At 39.3% G+C, this 21,907-nt stretch overlaps 1 protein-coding gene across 1 annotated transcript; it reads right to left on the reverse strand.

Moving 5' to 3' along the window:
• Nucleotides 1-2,810: 2,810 nt before the first annotated feature.
• LOC106082522 (muscle M-line assembly protein unc-89) lies at nucleotides 2,811-16,852 on the reverse strand. The gene is made up of 3 exons (XM_013245081.2): nucleotides 16,372-16,852; nucleotides 5,372-7,558; nucleotides 2,811-5,241 (listed from the first exon to the last, which is right to left on the reverse strand). The coding sequence occupies exons 1-3, from the start codon at nucleotides 16,448-16,450 to the stop codon at nucleotides 3,161-3,163; spliced, it is 4,347 nt and encodes a 1,448-aa protein (XP_013100535.2). The 5' UTR covers nucleotides 16,451-16,852; the 3' UTR covers nucleotides 2,811-3,160.
• Between the last annotated feature and the right edge of the window lie 5,055 nt (nucleotides 16,853-21,907).

Below are 21,907 nucleotides of genomic sequence, written 5' to 3' on the forward strand. Positions count from 1 at the left end.
GTCATTGCAGAGGGTTCTTCAATAGAAGCGCGATATGACAAATCCCTGTTAAGGATAGCTAGCCGCACATCATTATTATTGTACCATTCTGGTTTGCCATATCTAATTATTTTCGTTTTCTCAGGAACATGCCTGTTAAACCAAATATAAAGTTTTTCATTTAAAACTGATAGCTGTAAGTTCGTATCAGTAGTACAGTAAATTAACGAAAAGTCAGTAAGCAATATATCGTTTACCAAACTTTCTATATTGACAGAGCTGTAATCACGAAAAGATTTGAAAAAAGTATTACTGCTGGTAGGCAGTCGATATTGCAAAAGCATGAATGCATGTTTAGAATTAAGTGCGGGAAAGTTGAATTGGCTGCTCTGAATCACGGAGGCGGTGCAACTCATAAGAGTGTAATCAATAAGAGATAGAGAGTTTCGAACTAAGTCGAAGTGCGTAGGAATGTTGTTGTGGAGGACGGAAAGATTGCAGCGAGTTAAAGATTGCAGCTAGTAATACCAAACATAGCTTTAATGCAAATATAAAGGTGTTTTTTAAACACGATGTTTGTCAGTCATACAATAATCACATGATTAAAAACTAAGAATATCATAATACAAGAACGTTTGATTTGTGACTTCACTTTGTGTAGGATAAATAGCTCCATGTTAAAATAAATAGATCCAATAGCAGAAATAAGTTCTAATCGCTTCTGAATCGAATAGGCCGAACATACAGCGTGAAACGTCCGGAAATTTGGGTAAGCATTAGCAATTAAAAAAACAAAAAGTATTCAGTTGTTTTACTGATCTTTCTTTAAAAATTGAACGCAGACGACAAGAAAAATACTTTGTCTGAAGCAAAATTTATCCGAATACATGTGTTGTACAACGTGCACTTACTGAAATCTGAATCAATCTCTCTTTTCTTTTCAGTTCTTGAAATACTTTATGGTTGTTAATGTGTTTTGAAAGCAGAAATGAATGGTCTTGTGCAGGCCTTTGCTATGTTATTTTTTCGATTTCCTGTACGCCTCTCCGCCCATCTATCAAATCCATGATAGCGTTTATACAAATGAAGATATTCGCTTGAAATTTTGCAAACTTACTTCCTACTGATGAGCGTTGCTGGGATTGCAAAAGCACCATATGGGTTCAGTTATGGGTATAGCCCCTACATAGAATGGATTTTATGAGTCTTTAGGAGCCTTAATTCTTATCCAATTTGGTTGAAATTTGCCAAGTAACATATGTGCATGCTTTTCAATGCTCACACCTATGGCCTGATTTGACTGACTGAGCCCATAGACGTCTCAATATTCATCAATACTCATCCGATTTGGCTGAAATTTGCTACATAAAATACACTTGTACCCTCCAACCTTCACCATAGAATGGTATAGCCCTCTTAACAACCGATCGTCCGATTTGGTTTTTTCATCCCCTAGAAGCCCCAATTTTCATCCGTTTCGGCTGAAATTTGATATGTCAAGTACCGTAGACATAAACCTTCCAATAAACATACCATTTATAACCTTATAAACCGCTCCCTCGATATGACTTTTTGAGCTGCCAGTGGTCTTAACAAATATCCTACTTTATTTCTTTAAAATATATTAAATATAAACTGAGTTAAAAATGTATGGTACATTTTTAGACAAATCAATGGTGTCCGATATTCGGCTCGGCCAAAATTAAACCGTTTTTACTTGCGTTTTTATACTCCCCACCATAGGATGGGGTATACTAATCTAGTCATTCCGTTTGCAACACCTCGAAATATTCATCTAAGACTCAATAAAGTATACATATTCTTGATCGTCTCGACGCTCTGAGTCGATCTAGCCATGTCCGTCCTACTGTCGAAATCACGATAGCGGTCAAACGCGTAGAGGTAGCCACTTGAAACTTTGCACAGGTGTAGGTCGCTGGATATTGCAAATGGGGCATATCGGTTCAGATTAAGACATAGCTCCTATATAAACCGATCTCACGATTTGACTTTTTGAGCCCTTACAAGCCGCAATTATTGCTCGAGTTGGCTGAAATTTTGCACTCTTACGACTTCTAACAATTGTGCCAAGTACGGTCCGAATCGGTCTATGTCCTGATACAGTTCCCATTTAAACCGATCTCCCGATTTGATTTCTTGAGTCCTTACGAGCCGCAATTGTCGTCCGATTTGGCTGAAGTTTTGCGTGTTCTGTTACGACTTCCAACAACTTTGCCAAATACGGTCCAAATCAGTCTATAATCCGATATAATTCCCATATAAAGCGGTGTCTCGATCATCCTTGTTCGGTTCCAAAAAGCTTTAACTTTTGCTGGTTTGTCAGAAGTTTGGTATGTAGAATAAAATTATGCCCTTCACCGCATCTATTATACAATTACCACAACGCATCTATTATACAATTACCACATTAACCAAGCTCGACAACCCTGCTTATTAGCTGTATTTTTCCCAATGCATGTATTTTTGTGTAATGACAGACATTCTTTCTGTGACAAATTACACTTCTTCCGTACTACACATGATTTTGCGCATCTGTTGGAAGTTGTATTGATGGCTTCGGCAATCGTTGTCTTAGCACGCTTTTACTTGTTTGTAAATAAAAGTTGGATCTTGCATTTTTCGAGTATCCCGGCTAATCCCAACTGGTAGTATAGATTTTGTCGACTTTATGCTTGGACCAGGACCAGGCAAGCCTAGTTCTTACACATTTTGTGTGATTGCCATGGTCGCTACAGTAAAATAATATCAATATTTTCTTCTAAAATAATGTTTATTTAAAAATAGTAATAATTATATTTTTTGGGTATTTTTTTACGTATACAAAACATGATGGTAATCGTAAAAGAAATATGTATGTATGTACCATGATAAGGTAAATTTATATACGCACAGATTAATAAATAATAATTAAAAGTATGACAAGTTTTCCCTTTTCAACAATACATGCACAAACAAATACTTAATGAATACATGAATCAAGAAAAAAAGGACGTATGTATGTATGTGTCGCGTAAGTAAGTACGAGTCCTGAATCCAATTCATTTCGTTTCGAATCAAAATCAATGGAAGTAGAATCATTTCTATACAAACATCATAAAATAGCTTAAAACTACAAAATCCGCATTCTCGCCGCTTGTTTTTTGCGCTAGTCGAGGGGGAGTTATTCTTTTTTATGCTTCAACCAACTGGGTATGCATCGGTTGATGGCCTCGCCCAATTGGCGATAAATCATCAGTGCCAGTATGGGCAACACCAGTCGGGCGTCTTTGAACAGATACAGATAACAGGCCACTACGAAGAGTACCATATCGGTGGAATATGATATGGCTGAACGGACCTTCTCCTGGGCCTCTTCATCACTGATGGGTGCGGCAACTTCGCTTGTTGATTCTTGCGAGGAGGAGGGCAGTAGAAGTGGCTTGGAGTGAGAGTGATCTTCCAAAGATTTGGCTTTGTTATCGGCGATTAGGGGCCTTCGACCCAGGGGACCGGGTGATCTTGACTCTGTTGTAGCTGATCTTCTTGTTATCGATAGAGATCGAGGTGGGGCTGGCGACGATAGTGGATCATATGCTGAGCCCATACTTGAAGGTGGCCTGCTGATGGATGTATCACGTGAACGAGTTGCCGAGGGAATTCTCTTTCTGAGAACACGTTTCACTTTAACCAGACGTGTGCGACCTCTTGAATCGGGACGTTCCTCTACAGTTTCGCTTATAACAGTGCTAATAGTCTCGCAGTCGTCCACAGGTGGTGTCGTGGGCGAATTGAGTGGTGGTGTTGGCGGTGCTGGTGGCGTTTCAGTTTTGTTGGTATTGGGCACAGCAAATGACAAAGGAACATTCTTTTCACTGGGCGTTTCTGATTCTGAGGCTTGATATTGCTCTTGTTTCATAGACATATCACTGGCAGTTTCGCGAACATGAACCATTTGACCTCGTTCCGAAATGGATAACCGGGGCTTATCGCTTACCGGAGGCACTAGGCCCTCAGGACTTTGTGACCGCCTGGCAGAGAGAGAATTATATTCCACATCGTCATCATCCACCGCAACTCCTTCCTGTTTTGCCTTTTCAGCTATCTTTTTCAACTCCTCCTGATCCAAGTAAATGGGTGTGTGGTACTTCCTAGTTTTGCTTACCTGTTGCACCAACTCGCTGTAATGATCTACGGCTGCATGCGACTCCTCCAACATTATACGCTCTGCTTCTTTGCGTTTGCGCTCCTCTTCTTCTTCCTTGGACCTGCGTTTTGACTCGGCTTCCGCTTTCAGCAATGTGGCATTGGTTTTTTCTTGGGGATTGGAAATCATTTCATTCTCCTCGGTATTTTTTTCAGTGGCCGAACGTTTGTCTCTCTTGAAGAAGGATTTGATACCCTTGGCTATATCGAGCTTATCTATGGAACTGCTGTCCGTCTTTGAATGAGAGGGTGGTTCATTGTTTGGTGTTTCGGCTTGTAGGACATTTTCGTAAGAGGGTCTTTTCAAAATGGGTTTCGGCACAAAATCGGGACTAGGCAAAGGCACAGGTCTTGTCAACACTAAGGCAGCCTCATTGGGGGTAGGGGCACGGTAGGGAGTGAAAACTCCCGCAGACATGTCACGTGGATGATATGTCTCCAGCTCGCGAGGACTGGGCGAGTTTGTGCGGGCCATTAGCTCCATTTTGAATTTCTCGATTGAGTCTTCATCGGAAGAGGCCGTGCTTTCGGTATAATCCGAACCCAAATCATAGCTATCTTCTCGAATAGGCCCACTTCCGACTTGATAGTCATCACTGACTTCTCCACTCTCTTGGCTTTCCTGGCGTTTGTTGAGCATTTGTGGTGTTGTGCGGGGCATTAACGCTACATCTGCTACATTCTCTTTGGAGTTCCATTTGTGCAAGGCCTTGACATCTTGGGTAATGTCGGCCGATTGTCTTCGCATTTCACTGCGTCTCTCGAAGGACAGTCTCTCGGCTTCGGTCATGGAACCCAAACGTTTGCGAACATTGGTGGGGGCAGCTAACTTGTCTTGCGATACCTTTAGTTTTCGAGCCTTTTCGGCTTCCTCCAGCTCTACAGCCTCATAGAAACGAGCCATGGCTCGCTCATACAGCAATTCCGTGGAGCTTACCGAACGACGCAAAGGGAAGGTGTGCAGGGTGGAATATTCCAGTAAAGCTAAATCGGGAGCCGATATGGAGATGGGGGGAGGTTGTATGGCATCCTCTAGATCCAATTCGAAGGAATCTTGCTCTGAAAAGAGAAGTTAGAAGGAATTAGTAGGAATTCTAGACTAAAAAAAAGACTAAAAGCCTCCCCTTCCAATCCACGCTTTCACTGTACCCCCGTGAAAGCGTGGATTGGAAGGGGAGGCGACACTTACTGTCTTTGTCCTTGACCTTGCTATTCTTGTCGAATACCACAAGCATGAATTCATTGCTGGTGTGCACGTCATCATGCTTTTCGGTATGGGACAGTTTGCGAGTTGGATTTTTGGATGCCATTAAGGAGGTGTTGGTGGTCACCGTTTCTGGTGTGGTAGGATTGGTGGGAGCAGCAGTGCTGACAATCACTCGGGGAGGAGCACTGATTTCAATGGTGGGAGTGGTGGCTGTCGTATTTCTGCCATTGCTTCCCTTAGCCATGCCATTCATTGGTGTCGGTTTGCTATCGCTCTCTTTGCTCATAGTGCTGGTGGCTATGGCAATAGCCAGTGCGGGAGCCTTCTGAACAGCTGCCCCCAAAGTCGGTAAGCCGGTATATGGTGGTGCAGTTTTTTCCATCGCTGATTTTCCTAATGCAGGACCACGCTGTAAAGTTGACGATGTTGTGGAGGGGGTTGTCTTCTTAAGTTTAGGCACATCTTCGTCGTGCTTAATGTCAGGGCTGTCACTACGATTGCGTGTCTTCATAAAATCCATAATCGTAGAGTTTTCAGCCACAGGCGCGGTTTTGGGCGATGACGGTGCCTTATTGGCAGACATTGGTAATTCTTTTGGCTTCAAAACGTTTTGCAAGAAAACTGGCTTCTTTGCTGTCGTGGGCGAACGTTGCGGCGATCTGCCTTCCCTTCCTATGGCAGCTTCAATGTTCAGGGTTAATTTGTTGGGCCCAACGGAGGGCTTATTGCTAATGGCATCATTGGAGGCCATTGGTGAAGGAGTTTTTCCCACCGCCGTGCCATAGGACATTTCTCGATGTAGATCTTCACTGTCGAATACTTGGGGCCGAATTTTTCGATCCACCTTGGGTGAGATACGACCCAAGGTCTCCGTGGCAGCATCTGCCGTTGGTCGTGAAGGCGACAATGTCTTTCTCCTGGGGGGTACTGGCTTATTCGGGTCCTCATTCAATTTCACTTCTGAACTTGGCTTTGTAATACCTCGTTTGGGGTCTGGTATGAATAGAACATCCGACTCTTCGCTGGGATCACTTACTCCATAGGGATTTTCCGCCTTAACGCGAAACTTGTACTCTGAGCCTTCTATCAAATCATTCAATGTGGTACTAAGGGAACGTGTGGTCGCCGCTTTAAGCCACACATTCCAGCCAATGCGAAAATATTCGACAATGTAGTTGCCAATCTTGCAACCGCCATCATCGATTGGGGCAGTCCAGGACAGTGTGGCTGATTTGCCGAAAGACATATTGAGCCTCACCTTACCAGGAGGATTTGGACGGGCGGTGACTGTAACCAAAAAAGAGGCAATGTCTTCACCCAATTTATTAGAGGCCTTAATGCTGTACTCGCCGCGATCTTCGCGCTGTACGTTGTCTATCTTCAACATGGAATTCTTTTCGGAATTGGTTATCTCGAACCTTCCCGCATTGGGTACAGCCTCGCCCTCATGCATCCAGGTTATGAGAGGTAAGGGTTGACCAGCTATGCCAACCTTTAGGCGTAGAGCCTCTTCTGCCTCCACAATTAGGCCATCTTCATAGGTTCGTGGCAAACGTATTTTAGGCGGTGCCTGCACAAACAGTCGCGCCTTTGTTACAACATGACCAGCTCGATTGGTTGCCGTGCACTTGATTTCACCCTCATCGGTCAAGGCCACCTGATGTATGATCAAGACACTGGCATCGGTATCGTTTACAATTTTCGTTCGTCTACTACTGAAGATTTCATAGCCATCTTTGAACCAATTAATTTCGGGCGGTGGTTGACCGAGAAATTTCACCCGAAACTCCAAACGTTCGTCTTCGACAGCATGCATATCCTGCAGTTCGTCAATAAAGCGTGGTACACTAATGGCATTGCGTTGCAGTGTTACGGTTAGTACATCGGACAATTCACTGGGATCGGATCGTCCAACAACATTTTCGGCAAATACACGGAACTGATAACGCCATCCCGGTTCTAGGCCACTAATGGACACATCACAGTTGCTTACAGGTATGGGGGTAGCCTTCACCCAATGTGGAGAGCCCATGCGACGATGTTCAACAATATAGCCCGTAATGGGAGAACCTCCATCGAGTCTTGGACGTTCCCATCGTAGGCTAACAACATCCGGTTGTTGTTCAGAGAGTGCTATTAACAGTGGACGTCCAGGCGGTGAGGGACGTTCTGCAAAAAAGAAAAAAAAAATTATAAGCAAGGCAATAACAATGAAGGAAATATTTTTACTGCAAATATTCCATACGAGTATTAACAAAAAATTTTCGGACTTTGCTCAAATTGAAGTGTTACTGTTCAACTTGCACATCATATCGACAAAGTTGAACAGATATAGACATAGAGTATTGTAAATGCTGGTACACACTTAAGTGGCGTGCTACCAAATCAAAAATGAAATAGGATCTTATAGCTATCCCAATATTAACGTAATGAAAGCTAAGGTATTTGCCTATTGTATTAAAAAACCCAGTATTCCATTACTTCTACAATATAAAGTCAACATCGCTACAGCATTAGTCAGGGATAGCTACTACTTAATAAGATTTTATGTTTTCATGCACAGATAAAAAATCGCCAGGAAATTTTCAATAAAAATGTTGTTGAAAACAAAATAGTTTTCAACTAAAAAATTAATTAATTGCATATGCATTCTTTTATACCTTCCTCCATAGGATGGGGGTGAACTATTGTAACATCGCCATTATGTTTGTAACATATCGAAATAATGGTCTAAGACTCTATAAAGTTCATATATTCTTGATCGCTATGACATTTTAAGTCGATCTAGACGTATCCGTCCGTCTGTCTATCTGAGGAAAGCACGTAAACTTTCGAAGGCGTGGAACTAGACGATTGAAATTTTGCACAAATACTTCCTATTAGTGTACGTTGGTTGGGATTGTAAATGGGCCTTATCGAACCATGTTTTGATATAGTTGTCATATAAACCGATCACCGGATCTTGACTTCTTGAGCCTCCAGACTGCGCAATTCTTATCAGATTTGGTTAAATTTAGTATGAAGTGTTTTGTTAAGACTTCCAACAACTGTGCTAAGGATGGTCCAAACCGGTTCATAACCTGATATAGCTCCCATATAAACTTATCTCCGGAATATTCTTCTTGAGTCTCTGTGGGGGGCATTTTTTATCCGATTTAGCCGAAATTTTGTAAAACAACTTCTCCTATGACCTTTAACATGCGTGCCAAAATTGTTCGAATCGGCCAATTACCTGATATAGCTCCCATATAGACCCATCCTCTGATTTTACTTCTTGGTCCCACATGGACGCAATTTTTATCATTATCCTCTGTTTGTCTATAAAAAGAAACCGAGCAAAGAACTTGTTTAACCTATAATGAGTTGCCGGGCAAAGAATTTGACAAATGCGATCCATGGTGGAGGGTATATAAGATTCGGCCCGGCCGAACTTACCCCGCTTTATAATTTTGAATTATTTTCAATTTCGTCTTTCAGAAGGTTTGTTAGTTTTGCACAAATGCCTTGATCAGATATATGCGGGAAGTTCGTTCAATGTTTTGCTCCATAGGGATTTAACCTCTGTAGCAATTAGATCGATCCACTCTCTCCGTTTTTTGGTAGTGGTAGTGATGTTGAAATTTTTAAAAGCTTCAAAATTAATGACCCCTTATAAATGTGGTTTCAGCATTAGTCAGGGGATAATCACTACTTAATAAGATTTTATGTATCCCTTGCACAGAAAAAAAATCGCCAAGAAATTTTCACTTAAAAATGTAGTTTAAAAATAAAATTGATTTCAATTAAAAATATATTTGATTCATTCTCTTTTTAATTGAATTTGTTTTTTTCTCAATTACAGTCGTGATTGAAAATTTTGTAATTTCAATTAAAAAATTAATTGATTCAATCATTTTTTTAATCGAATCCTAAAAAATTTTCAAATATGGTGCTTTAGTAAATTCCATTAAAGTCGCGATGGAGTCCTTCATCGGCCAGGGGCTGCCGCTTCAGTGCACAATACACTGCTATGACAAAAATAACAAATCTATAGTGCAATCTTACCGAAAGCCCGAATTTTTTTGGAGAACCCCTGCGTGGAAGTTTTTTTTTCATACGGTTGCCCAGGGACGTTTACCCAGAAAACGCACCTCATGTTCAAGTTTAAGTAGGTAAACATCTGTGTACCTTATATAGAAATGAATTGGAATTTACAAAAAATTTCAATCGTTTTTTAATTGGATCAATTAAAAAATTTATTGAAAATTTCAATCTTTTTTTTAATCGGTTCAATTAAAAATTGTTTGAAAATATCGATAATTTTTTTAATTGGATATGCATTTTTTTTAATTAAAAAAATTCTCAATTACTTTTTCAAAAACGGTGATTGGTATCATTTTCGTGATTGAAGCAGTTTCAATTAAAAAATCAATTGGATCAATTAACTTCGCGATTGAAACCAATTTTTATTTTTTTCTGTCTGGAGTTATAGCCAAGTTGGTGGCGGCTGGCCCCAATCCTTGCATTATTAGCAATTTTCAACTTCACCGACCTTTGGACTGCTTATATCTGCTGCTAGAAAGATATTTTTTTGCATAATTTCCATAACAACACATCCATGAAAATTGTCTCATTTTTTCCCATAAGGTTTTGCTCAATACAGGAGGGCAAAAAGCTTTCTGGGCCATAGCCAGCATAATAAGCCAACTCGCACATCAACAAAATCCCCTCAAAGTAATTTTAATCTAAATAATGTTTTTCTCTACGAAATTCACCAAAAGAAAGATCAACAGACAGAACTCTATACAAAAGGGAATCACTAATGCAATTATTCGTTAAGCAAAACAAAAATCCAAACAAAATAAGCATATAAGAAGCTGAAAAAGGAACCAAACAAACTAGGCACATAAAGAAAATTTAGAAAAACGAGCGAATTTTGTTTTTTTTTTTGAAATTTCCAAACTTAACGAATTTGTTTGCTCTCCTGGCGTAGAGATTTGATTTTGCAATACTTATCGTGGACGAAAAAAATTGTAATTCTAAGAGATTGCCTGCATTCTCTTAACTTTATTCTCTCACAACACGCGTGGCTATGCTCATAATAATACAAAAATATAAAAAAATACTTCCGCGTTGTTTTGACACCATAGGCATAGATTGCAGTTTACATGAGAAACAGCTATCCAGTTCTATTTTGATGATTTTGAAGTGTACTTAATCGCAATGACATTCTAAGTTGATATAACGATGTCCGTCGATCTGGCCAAAAGAAATAATACAAGTAAGAGCGTGCTGAGTTCGGCCAGGTCGTATCTTATTTGCCCTCCACCATGGATCGCATTTGTCGAGTTCTTTGCGTGATATCTCTTTTTAGGCAAACAAAGAATAATGGATAAGAATTGGTATACAATTGGAGATATATTAAGTTATAGTCCGATTCGAACCATAAGTAAATTGAATATTGAAGACCATAGTAGAAGTCAATGGGTAATATTTCAGTCCACTCGGATAAGAATTGCGCCTTGTAGGGGCTCAAGAAGCATAATTAATTGGATGAGAATTGCGTCCTCTAGTGGCTTAAGAAGTCAAGATCCAAGATCAGTTTATATGGCAGCTGTATCAAGTTGTGTGACGCTTTGAACCATACTTACCACAGTTGTTGGAAGTGATATTAAAACACCACGTGGACCAATTTCAGCCAAATCGGATAAGAATTGTGCCCCCTAGATGGTCAAGAAGTCAAGACCCAAGATCGGTTAATATGGCAGCTATATCAAAACATGGACTGATTTAGCCCATTTACAATTCCAACCGACGTACACTTATAAGATATATTTGTGCAAAGTTTCAAGCGTCTAGATTTACTCCTTTGAAAGTTAGCGTGGTTTGAATAGACGGTCAGACATGGCTAGATTGACTTAAAATGTCATGACGATCAAGAATATATATACTTTATGGGGTCTTAGACGCATATTTGGAAGTATTCCAAACGGAATGACGAAATTAGTATATCCCTAATCCTATGGTGGAGGGTATAAAAACAAGTAAACGGGTGCTAAGTTCGGAGGGTCTTATATACCCTCCACCACAAATCGTTTGTCAAGTTCTTTCCCCGATATCTTTTCATACACAAACAAAAGATAATGGATAACAATTGCTATGCTATTGGTGCTATGGACCGATTCGGACCATACTTAGCTTAAATGTTGCAGACCATAGTAGATGTCATTGTGCGAGATTTCAGCAAAATCGGATAAGAATCTCAGTATAGTGACGGAAGACATGAGTAGGGTGGCTGAGAAACTTCATGTCGTCTCTCCAGCCGCCTGTTTCCTTAAACTGAGGTTTACCATTTCTGAAAGTAATTGCTCATCAATTCCTGCACAAAGAATTACTCGATATTTGGTGATCAAAGTGGATCATCGTCGATGACAACGCGAAGAACTCGATCCAGCACATAGTGGTGGCAACTGATGAACTTGGGTATGGGGTGACCTTTGTCTTCGAAAATTTGGTGCAGTTGAACTTAAACGTCTGCCGGTATTCACACTTATTGCATTGGCAACAATCATCACAATTGATCCCCACTGGTTGAACTCATCCAACCCATTATGGCGTCCTTTTGCGATTGTTTGAGCTTTCCATTCGTTTAACTTGAGTGCAGTCAACTTAATCTCTTTGGATTCATTCTTGAGGACTACGGCGCGGTATTCAACGCTATCAAGGTGTTTGCCGTAAAAGTGCATGGTCAATTTCTCCAAATGAAGCGTGAGTACCAAGTACTCCTTCATCCGAGCAGTTTCGCGTATATAGCCTTCCGGATTTGGGAGGCTCAAAACAACTCTTTGTTTTAAATTCCAGCGAAATCGGATAATAAATGCACCTTTTATGGGCTTCAGTCCCTTAACCGACAGATCGATCTTTATGACGGTTATATCTAAATATAGTCCAATTCATACCATGATTGAATCGCATGTCGGGTGGTTTACAACATCTAACTCTTTCAAATTTCAGCAAACTTAGGTAATTAATGCAGCTTTTATGGGTTTCAGACCCAAAACCGGCAGATCGGTCTGTGTGGCAGCTATATCTAAATATAGTCTGATCTGAACCATATTCGAGACGAAAGTCGGGAGGCTCAAAACAACTCACTGTTTCAAATTTAAACGAAATCGGGTAATAAATAAAGCTTTTATGGGCTTCAGACCCTAAATCTGCAGATCGGTCTATATGGCAACTATATCTAAACATAGTCCAATCTGGACCATATTTGGGTTGGATGGCGGGAGGCTTTAAACAACTCTTCAAATTTCAAAGAAATCGGGTAATTAATGTAGCTTCTATTGGATTCAGACCCCTAATCGGCGAGTCGGTCTATGTGGCAGCTATATCCGAATATGGTTCGATGTAGTCTGTTCAAAAACTTAACCTACACGCAGGCAAAATGATGTATCTGTGTAAAATTTTAGCTCAATATTTGAAGGCCGTAGAGTGATTACAACAGACGGACGGACAGACACACGGACATTGTTAAATCGTCTTAGAATTTAACAACGATCCGAAATATATATACTTCGTAGGGTTTGAAATGGTTATTTCGATGTTTGGCAAAAGGAATGACTAAATGAATATACGCCCCTATGGGGTATAAAAAAGCAAAAATATATTCTCATTCAAATAATCGTTTATATTTTTACATTTTGTTGACGTATTTTGCAATATTTTGTAGGAAAATGTTATCAGCTGTTTATTTTTCTGTGTGTTGCAGTGAATTCATCATCAGTGACAATGGTGAATTTGGAGTGCTGTTAAATAAATCAAAATTCTATGTAAAACCACTAAGGAATCGCAAAAGTCGGGCGGTGCCGACTGTATAATACTCTACACCTACCCTACAAGTACAAAGTGGGAGCTATATTAAATTCTGAACCAATTTTGATGGACCTCGGGTTATTAAACAATCCGTATCAAATTTTGAGCAAATATGTTCAAACTGTACTACGGTTGACAACTGACAACATTATTGCAAAATAGCCAAAATCTGGTGAACATATAGATTGGAGCTACATCGAAATCTGAGCCGATTTTGACCAAACTTCTTAGATATTGTGCGAAGCATTGTGCACAATTTTGGGCAAAATTGTTCAATAAATGCGCTTGCAGTTGCTCTGGAAGTGAAAGTCGGGCGATATACGTATATGGCAGCTATATGTAAATCTGAACCGATGTCTAAGAAATTCACCAGTAATACTACCCAGCAAAAACTCTCATTACCAATTAACCAGAAAAGTAAGTTAGCTCATTCAAAAACTAATAACTACTTATTTTTGGGCATCGTTTCTAATTACTTTTACATGGCGATGTCCTAGGAGGAAAGTTCCTTTGCACAAGCCTACTAATAGTTCAAAAATGAGTACTTACGCCTAAGCATACAAGTTGTCAACGAATAATGACATGTTATCTTAGTTGAAAGTTGCAAAAAAATAACTACTTAGACTCAAATATGTTCGCGCCTTTCCCCACCACCACGTTCTCAATGCTTAGTTTCTTTGAAGAAGGCAAATATTCTAATACATGGGATGAGCGTACATCAGAAGATTTAGTGCGAGTTCGAATCTTGGACCAGGCAAATGATTTTCAAAATTTTATGTTTTTTAGTTCTTTAAAGTTACGCCCACAGCATGCGAAACACTCAACGGATTTGCGGGGAGGTAGAAAAAATTAAAAATATTTTTTTTTATAATAATAACGGGAAATAGTGCTACTAAGTGGCGCCGCTTTGCGGCAAGCCATTCGGACTCGCCAATAAAATGTAGGTCCCATATTACTGAGCTTAACGTCGTAACTGGTCGTAAGTGATATCAACTCATTGATATGAGATAATTTTGACCGCAGCTACTTAATGGCATTTGTATCAATACCAAGGTTATAATAATGATTTTTTTTTATTACTACAAATAAGTGTTTATTCTTCAACTTCATCGAATGTTGTATGTAATGACATTTGTACTACCGGTAATACAGATGGTATTCCTGTTGATAAGGATAATGAGTTATTCATTATTTTACATACCAAAAGTAATGACATGTACTTACCAAGTTTTTGCTGGGTATAAGTGTCATAAGAAAATCCTTCCTGCTAAACTTTGAGCTAACCGTTTCGCTCAAAGTTTGACAAATGAGCATTTTGTTACAATATTTCTCAAAATTGGACGAACATACATGTGGGAGATATATTAAAATCTGAACCGATTTCGACCAAACTTTATAGATATTGTGAAAGTCGTCGAGGAAAGCGTTGTAAAAAATATTGGGAAGATTGGTCAATAAATGCGCTTGCAGTAGCTCTATACATATATATATGTATGCATGATATATGTAAATGCATATGATATATGTATGCAAGACATATCCAAATATCTAAATCTAAACCGATTTCTATGAAATTCACAAGTCGAGAGTCAAGAGAAAATCCTTACTGCTAAATATCGAGAGAATCGGTTAACAAATTACCATTTCACCATCACGAACATATATTTGGGAGCTATATTCAAATCTGAACAGATTTTTTCCAATTTCAATAGGCTTCTTCTCTAGGCGGAAAAACATGTCTGCGCCAAATTTGAAGACGATCGGATTCAGATCGGACGGACAGACAGACGATCTGAGTTGGTCGGTATACTTATCAATGGGTATATCTCTCTTCCTTCTGGTTGTTACAAACAAATGCACAGTTATAATACCCTGTACCACAATAGTGGTGTTGGGTATAAAAATGCATAATAACGGACTATTAAGATGTGATTTAATTCTTATTTAATAATGCAGCAATGCACTATATACAACAAGTTTGAAAATTATTTCATATATATAATGAAATCAGAGCATTTATTCTCCATGCGCACAGGCAAGTCTGACCGATTTGAAACCGGAAAATTGTTGCGATTTTCGATTACCGGAACATGAATAAAAGTTGAATTCGCATAATTCTTGCGAATGCGGTTGTTATCGGATCTGGCCTGTTTTTATATGTTCGCTTATTTATTGGGTTGCCCAAACAGTAATTGCGGATTTTTTAAAAGAAAGTAAATGCATTTTTAATAAAACTTAGAATGAACTTTAATCAAATATATTTTTTTACACTTTTTTTCTAAAGCAAGCTAAAAGTAACAGCTGATAACTGATAGAAGAAAGAATGCAATTACAGAGTCAAAAGCTGCGAAAAAATTTGTCAACGCCGACTATATGAAAAATCCGCAATTACTTTTTGGGCAACCTAATATTTATAAGATGACCAATAGGTTATTGTATTTTGAAAAGAGGTTCTTATTGTATATTGAATTCGCAAAGTAATTTATATCGAATCTGTTTTACTTTGTCTTTTCTTCAAACATTTTATTGTGTTGTTTATTGAAAATGTATATACAATTCTAATGGAATTTGTTGTAGGTCATTTCCTTATGTTGTTGTCATTATCGTTTTCACATTTCCTCTATTTGGTGCGTTGTTTAGGGTAGGCCCAAGACACGCTCTCGCCCATCTGTTAAATTGAAAATATTTTCAAATAATGCAAAACCACAACTAATTCAAGATGGTCGATTACTTGTGCGTTTTTCACGTTCTCTTCGTTACATATTTTCTCAAAAACATTCTTATTCCGGATTTTTAGTGTTCTGTATTTTCAAGACGAATGAACGAATAGGCGAGCAAACGAACAAACGAATACACAATGCGATGGGGAATGATAAAAAAGCAACAAAACATTGAACGTCTGAAACGCTAACGTTGAGATGCAAAGTCAACCACTTGAGTGTGAAAATGGTTCTAAAAATAGCCACATTTCTGGCGCTCCCACTAACATTTTTAGCTTTTTATGTTGAATATAAAAAATATTTTCGCCCATAGTAAATGTTGAGTTTTACACAAAAATGAAATATGGAATTTTCACAGTAAAAAACAAGTCACTGAAAAGAAATGGATGCACGTTCCACACGTTAATTCACCTGCTGATTTCCAATGGACATTTTTCTTTGGCCGGCCACTTTGGGTTTGATGTTGTAATTTTCCTTGTTGATTGCCCATAAAAAACACTCGAATATATGTTAAAGATATATATAAAATAATTTTTTTATAACAAAATGAACCTTAAATTCTATACTACGTAATTTTTTCTTCATCTAAAAATGCACTTTTCGTTTTAGTATTTTAGTTTCGTTGCGTTTTTAAGCTGCGATTCAACCGTTTTACTTTTCATTTGGGTTTTTTTTTATCATTTGTTAGGTGTAACCCCTCATTTTCAGTGGTTGAAAATATTATTTTTTTTGGTTATAATTTGAATTTTTAAATAATTTTATTTTTTGCTTAGCTTTTCTTTCGTTGGTGGTGATGGTGGCGGTGGCACAGAGCGAGCGTTAAATAATCCCGTACAACGAACACCGAGCAACGCAACACACTTTTCAAAATTATTTCAAATTTTGCCTGCCTTTCTGCTACTCGTCGGTTTATCGGGTCGTATGCGTCTGCTAGCCTAGGGCCATTTGCTTTTCATTGATTGGGGGGGGAGAAAAATGATCAACGAAAATCTCTGCAATGGGAAAACTGTGAATGAAAATACGTACTTTCGCAAGCGAAATGAAGAGAGCGAATTTCTTCGTTAAGTTTTGAAGATTTTCTCAAAATGTAAAGAGATTTGCGGGATTTGTTTTCTGTAAAACTAAAAAGCAAAAGAACTTTTACTATGAGAAATACTATGGATAGGTGTTGAATGAATTCATGAATGGTTTGCCTGCATGCTTGACTGGTATTGGTGATTTCTATCAGTGTGAATGTATCGTGAAGTAATTAATTAGCCATTGGTGGGAGGTGAATGGCTGATGTTTGTTAGCATGGGTCTTTTTAAATGAGACTACAACAAGTAAAAGTGTGTAAAAGCGTTAGGCCGGGCAGAATCTTATATACACTCCACCATGGATCGAATTTGTCGAGATCTTTTCCCGGTATCTCTTTTTAGGCCAACAAAGGATAAAAGAAAATAATTACTATGCTATTGGAGCTTTATCAAGCTATGGACCGATTCGGACCATAATCGAACTGAATGTTGAAGACCATAGCAGAAATCATTGTGGAAAATTTCAGCCAATTCGAATAAGAATTGCGTCCTTTAGGGACTTAAAAAGTGAAATTGGGAAATCGGTTTATATGGGAGCTGTATCAGGCTAAAGACTGATTCAGACCATATTCGACACGTATGTTCAAGGTCATGGAAGAAGCCGTTATACAAATTTTCAGCCAAATCGAATAATAATTGCGGTCTCTAGAGGCTCAAGAAGTCAAGACCTCAGATCGGTTTATATGGCAGCTATTTCAGGTTATAGACCAACCAGTTGTTGGAAGTCATAACAAAACACGTCATGCAAAATTTCAGCCAAATCGTGTAATAATTGCGCCCTCTAGAAGCTCAAGAAGTCAAGACATCAGATTGGTTTATATGAAAGCTATATCAAAACATGGACCGATATGGCGCATTTACAATCCCGATTTCAACCATTCTTAGCACTTCCGACTATTGTGCAAAGTATGGTTAAAATCGGTCCATAACCTGATATATCTGTCATATAAACCGATCTGGGGTCTTGACTTCTTGAACCTCTTGAGGGCGCTATTATTATCCGATTTCGCTGAAATATTGCATGACGTGTTTTGCTATGCCTTTCAACAACTGTGCTAAGAATGGTTCAAAGCGGTTTATAACATGATGTAGCTGCCATATAAACCGATCTTGAATCTTGACTTCTTGAGCCGCAATTCTTATCCGATTTGGCTGAAATTTTGCCAGGCGTGTTTTTTATGACTTCCAATAACTGTGCCAAGTACAGTCCAAATCGGTCTAATACCTGATATAGCTCCCATATAAATCGATCTCCCGATTTGACTTCTTGAGCCCTTACAAGCCTAATTTTTGTCCAATTTTGCTTAAATTTTGCATACAATGTTGTATTACGACTTTAAATACATTTCCCAAGTACGGTTCAAAACAGTCTATAAACGGATATAGCTCCCATATAAACCGATCTCTTGATCATTCTTGTCCGATTCCCAGAGATTTTAATTTTTGCTGGTTTGAAAGAAGTTTGGTATGTAGAATAAAATTATGCCCTTCAACTAAATTTATTTTGTAAAATTTTTTAGCACAATCCATGGTGTTGGGTTCCCAAGATTCGGCACGGCTTTACTTGTTTTTTTCTTATTAATACATATTGGTTTAGAAAAAAAGCAGTTTCTTGAAAAAAAGTTTTGTTTAAAAAATATTTAAAAAAATTAAGTGCTTGGAGTCGATTCTGGAGTCAGAACGAGCAATCTTCCCTTAGTCTGAGTCGAGTCAAAATTGCCCGACTGCGCAGCCCTGGTTGACACATCTGGTGGCCGGTGACAGGTTTAACACACACTTGTATAGGATCTGAACAGGCTAATTAGCGCAGCTTAAAGATTTGTGTCATAGGCCACACCACTGCGACTGGCGTATTAGAGGTAATGTTGAAGATTTAACCTATTGGCCAGTTTATAAGCAAAACAAAGGCAAGACACTGGGTAATGTATGCAGTGACAGTCAGTAATCTTTGTAAGATCTTAAGTCTTAGCCGCTGTCGGTAGTTACTGATGCGTATATATGGTAACTGATACAACGCAATGATATCGAGGGGAATGAGAGAACCGATACTTATAAAGACAAGAGCGAACCTTTCTCTGGTTTCTATGGATGTGTATCCATGACAAATTATGCACTGGCTTGGAGAGCGCTAAAGGAAAACATGGGTTATTCGCTGGAATGTGAGCGGAGATAGGCTAAAAAGCTTAAACCCAGTCAAATATTGGGTTTCAGAAAACAGTCTAGAGAAATTAAATGGCACAAACGAGACGGACAATCGATTGGGTCATTTATTGAGATAACACGCTCATACAAACTTACTCTTCAATAAATCGATTGTAACGTGTGCTGTGTGGCATCTTCCTGTTGAAATTACATGTCCTCCAGATCCATATCTTCAAATTTAGGCTAAAAATAATCAGTGAGCATGGAGCGGTAGCCTTGTCCATTCCCGGTAACTTGACGATTGTCATTGTCGACGAAGATGAACGGATCAATGACGCCGCCGGCATGCAAACCGCACCAAATAGTTATTTTTTGTTGGTGAAGTGTTGATTCGTGAAGAATATGTGGATTTTCAACTGACCAATAACGCATATTTTGCTTATTGACTAACCCATTTATCAAAAACTTAGCTTCGTCACTAAAGATGATTTTGCTCTTTAAGTAGCGGTCACCGACTCCGAATTTCGGTAGTAAATTTTTATGATTTCAGACGTTGTTCGTAATATAATCTCACTTCGCGCTCTTGTTTTTTTGATGACTTGAGGTGTGTTACTTAGTTCACACATCTGACCGATTAATTGAACGATAAGGCATTTAACAAGGGCTTTTTATAAACTCTGAAGAACTGGTTGTAAGATGAGTTATTTAAACAAGGGTTTTTACGAACTTCCAAGAACTGATTGGACGATAAATTATTTAACAGGGGTTATTTCTTTTTATGAACTTCCAAGAGATGGTACAGTTTTTCGAAGGACCATGTCCAATACTTAGCTTGTGGTGCTCATATATTTATTTCTGGAGCAAAGGTCCGAGATGACTGGGAGAGCTTAGGTTCTCAAACAAGAGCTGGAATTCAGGTTCCTTTCCACATTACTTAGGACACACACGCCACCATATAAAACCCAGAGCGACAATCAGGGATCCGCAGGGGAGTCGAGCGGAGCAGGCCTATTATTGCCGGGAGCGAAGCGTTTTCCATGCCCCAGTGTCCGCTCCGACAAAATAAAAATCTTTAAACTACACATTTTTTTTTTTGGTTATTTGGTTATTTTGGCGAATTAAAAAAAATTTAAATTATTTCATTGACATGAGATAACTTTAGAGCTAACTTTCGTTTAATCGTTGCACCAATTGTACCATCCACCATTGATCGCATTTATCAAGTTCCTTTTATAGGCAGAAACTAAAAAGGATCAAGTAACAAACTCATTTTATTTCCACCATCAATGGAGGAGCACATCGAAGGAGTCATTTCTGACCCTTCAAGGTATACATATTCTGGATCGTCGTAATATTCTAAGATGATTTAACGATGTCTATGAGTTTGAACGTCTGTTTTAATCACGCTACAGCCTTCAAAAATTGAGATATTGAGCTAAAGTTTGGCACAGATCCGTTGTTTTTGTTGTTGTAGCAGTTTATTGTGTTTTATCTTTTGTCTGCTTGATTCTGTTGAGTGTCAAGACCCAGGAACTCTGCGACTAAGATGTGGTGTGTCCACAGAGATCTGGGTCTGAGTCGAGTGGGTCTGGCCGGGCAGTAAAACAGGTGACGTGTATCGTGCGGTGCTTGGTTACAATCATACATACATCTTGCACGTCGGCATCAATCCTAGCTCTGTAGGAATTGAGGCGGCTGCATCTGCCGGAACGTAATTGAGCCAGAACTACTCTGGTTTGCCGGGGGAGGTCGATTTCTTCAGGTGCAATGGGTGGCGGTCGTTCTTCAAGGGCTACATTCACCCTGTAGCCAATTACCGCATCTGCTACCGTGTCTGCATGAATGTTGTTTAGACCTGCTTGATATGCCGCTTGATCTAGAGGTTCTCTCTTGTAGCGCTAAACGTCACGCTCTAGATCATGTATATCTACCTTAAGGCTTCTGGGCGTTGGATATCTATACACAAGATGATGATTTGGATGGTCTCTGCGATAACAGCCCAAAAGGTATTTCTTAGCTTGTAGTTATGTCTTCGCACTGGTAGGATCTTTGTCTCCTGATGGAGGTGGTCCACATGAGAACTGAGGAGACAGCCCGTCGCAGTTCGGAGGGCGGCATTCTGGCAGATCTGAATATTATTCCACTGCGTGTCACAAAGTTGACGAGACCACACTGGCGCTGCATAATTTACCACAGACCGGCCAATTGCTTTGTACGTGGTCAACAAGGTTTCTTTGTCTGCATCCCAAGTGCTGCCAGCAAGTGACTTGAGTACCTTGTTTCTACTTTTGACTTTATCGCAGATTGCTGTGGCATGTGGAGAGAATGTGTAAGAGCTGTCAAATGTGACGACAAGTATTCTGGGACACTTGATGGTCGGAATCATTTCTCCATCGACCATTAGAATCAGCTCAGTATTCACCTCACGCGTATTTGTAGTGAACAATGTGGCTGAAGATTTGGGGGCGGATATCTTCAGACTTCTTGCCGCGAAATATGAGGCAAGTTCGTTGAGGCAGATGTTCAACCTATCGCAGATGTCATCAATGGGTGGGGGCCTGATGCCATGATCGTACAATCGTCCACATATGATACGATCTTTATGCCGTCTGGAGGGGGTGGAATGGAGGATAGGTAGAGGTTACACTATGCCGGAGATATAACGCCATCTTGGGGAACTCCCTGTTTCACTCTACGGTGTTTCGACTTCTCATCCCTAAATTCCACAA

Source organism: Stomoxys calcitrans, chromosome 1, assembly GCF_963082655.1.
Source record: "Stomoxys calcitrans chromosome 1, idStoCalc2.1, whole genome shotgun sequence".
NCBI lineage: Eukaryota > Metazoa > Arthropoda > Insecta > Diptera > Muscidae > Stomoxys > Stomoxys calcitrans.

Bases quoted from the DNA above. Each gene is read 5' to 3' on its own strand.
- LOC106082522 (XM_013245081.2), bottom strand. From the start codon at position 16,450: ATGGGCAATCAACAAGGAAAATTACAACATCAAACCCAAAGTGGCCGG. The intron at 7,559-16,371 runs GTGAATTAACGT...TCTTTTTTGCAG, and splicing joins TGTCCATTGGAAATCAGCAG to AACGTCCCTCACCGCCTGGA. The intron at 5,242-5,371 runs GTAAGTGTCGCC...TTCTCTTTTCAG, and splicing joins CAAGGTCAAGGACAAAGACA to AGCAAGATTCCTTCGAATTG.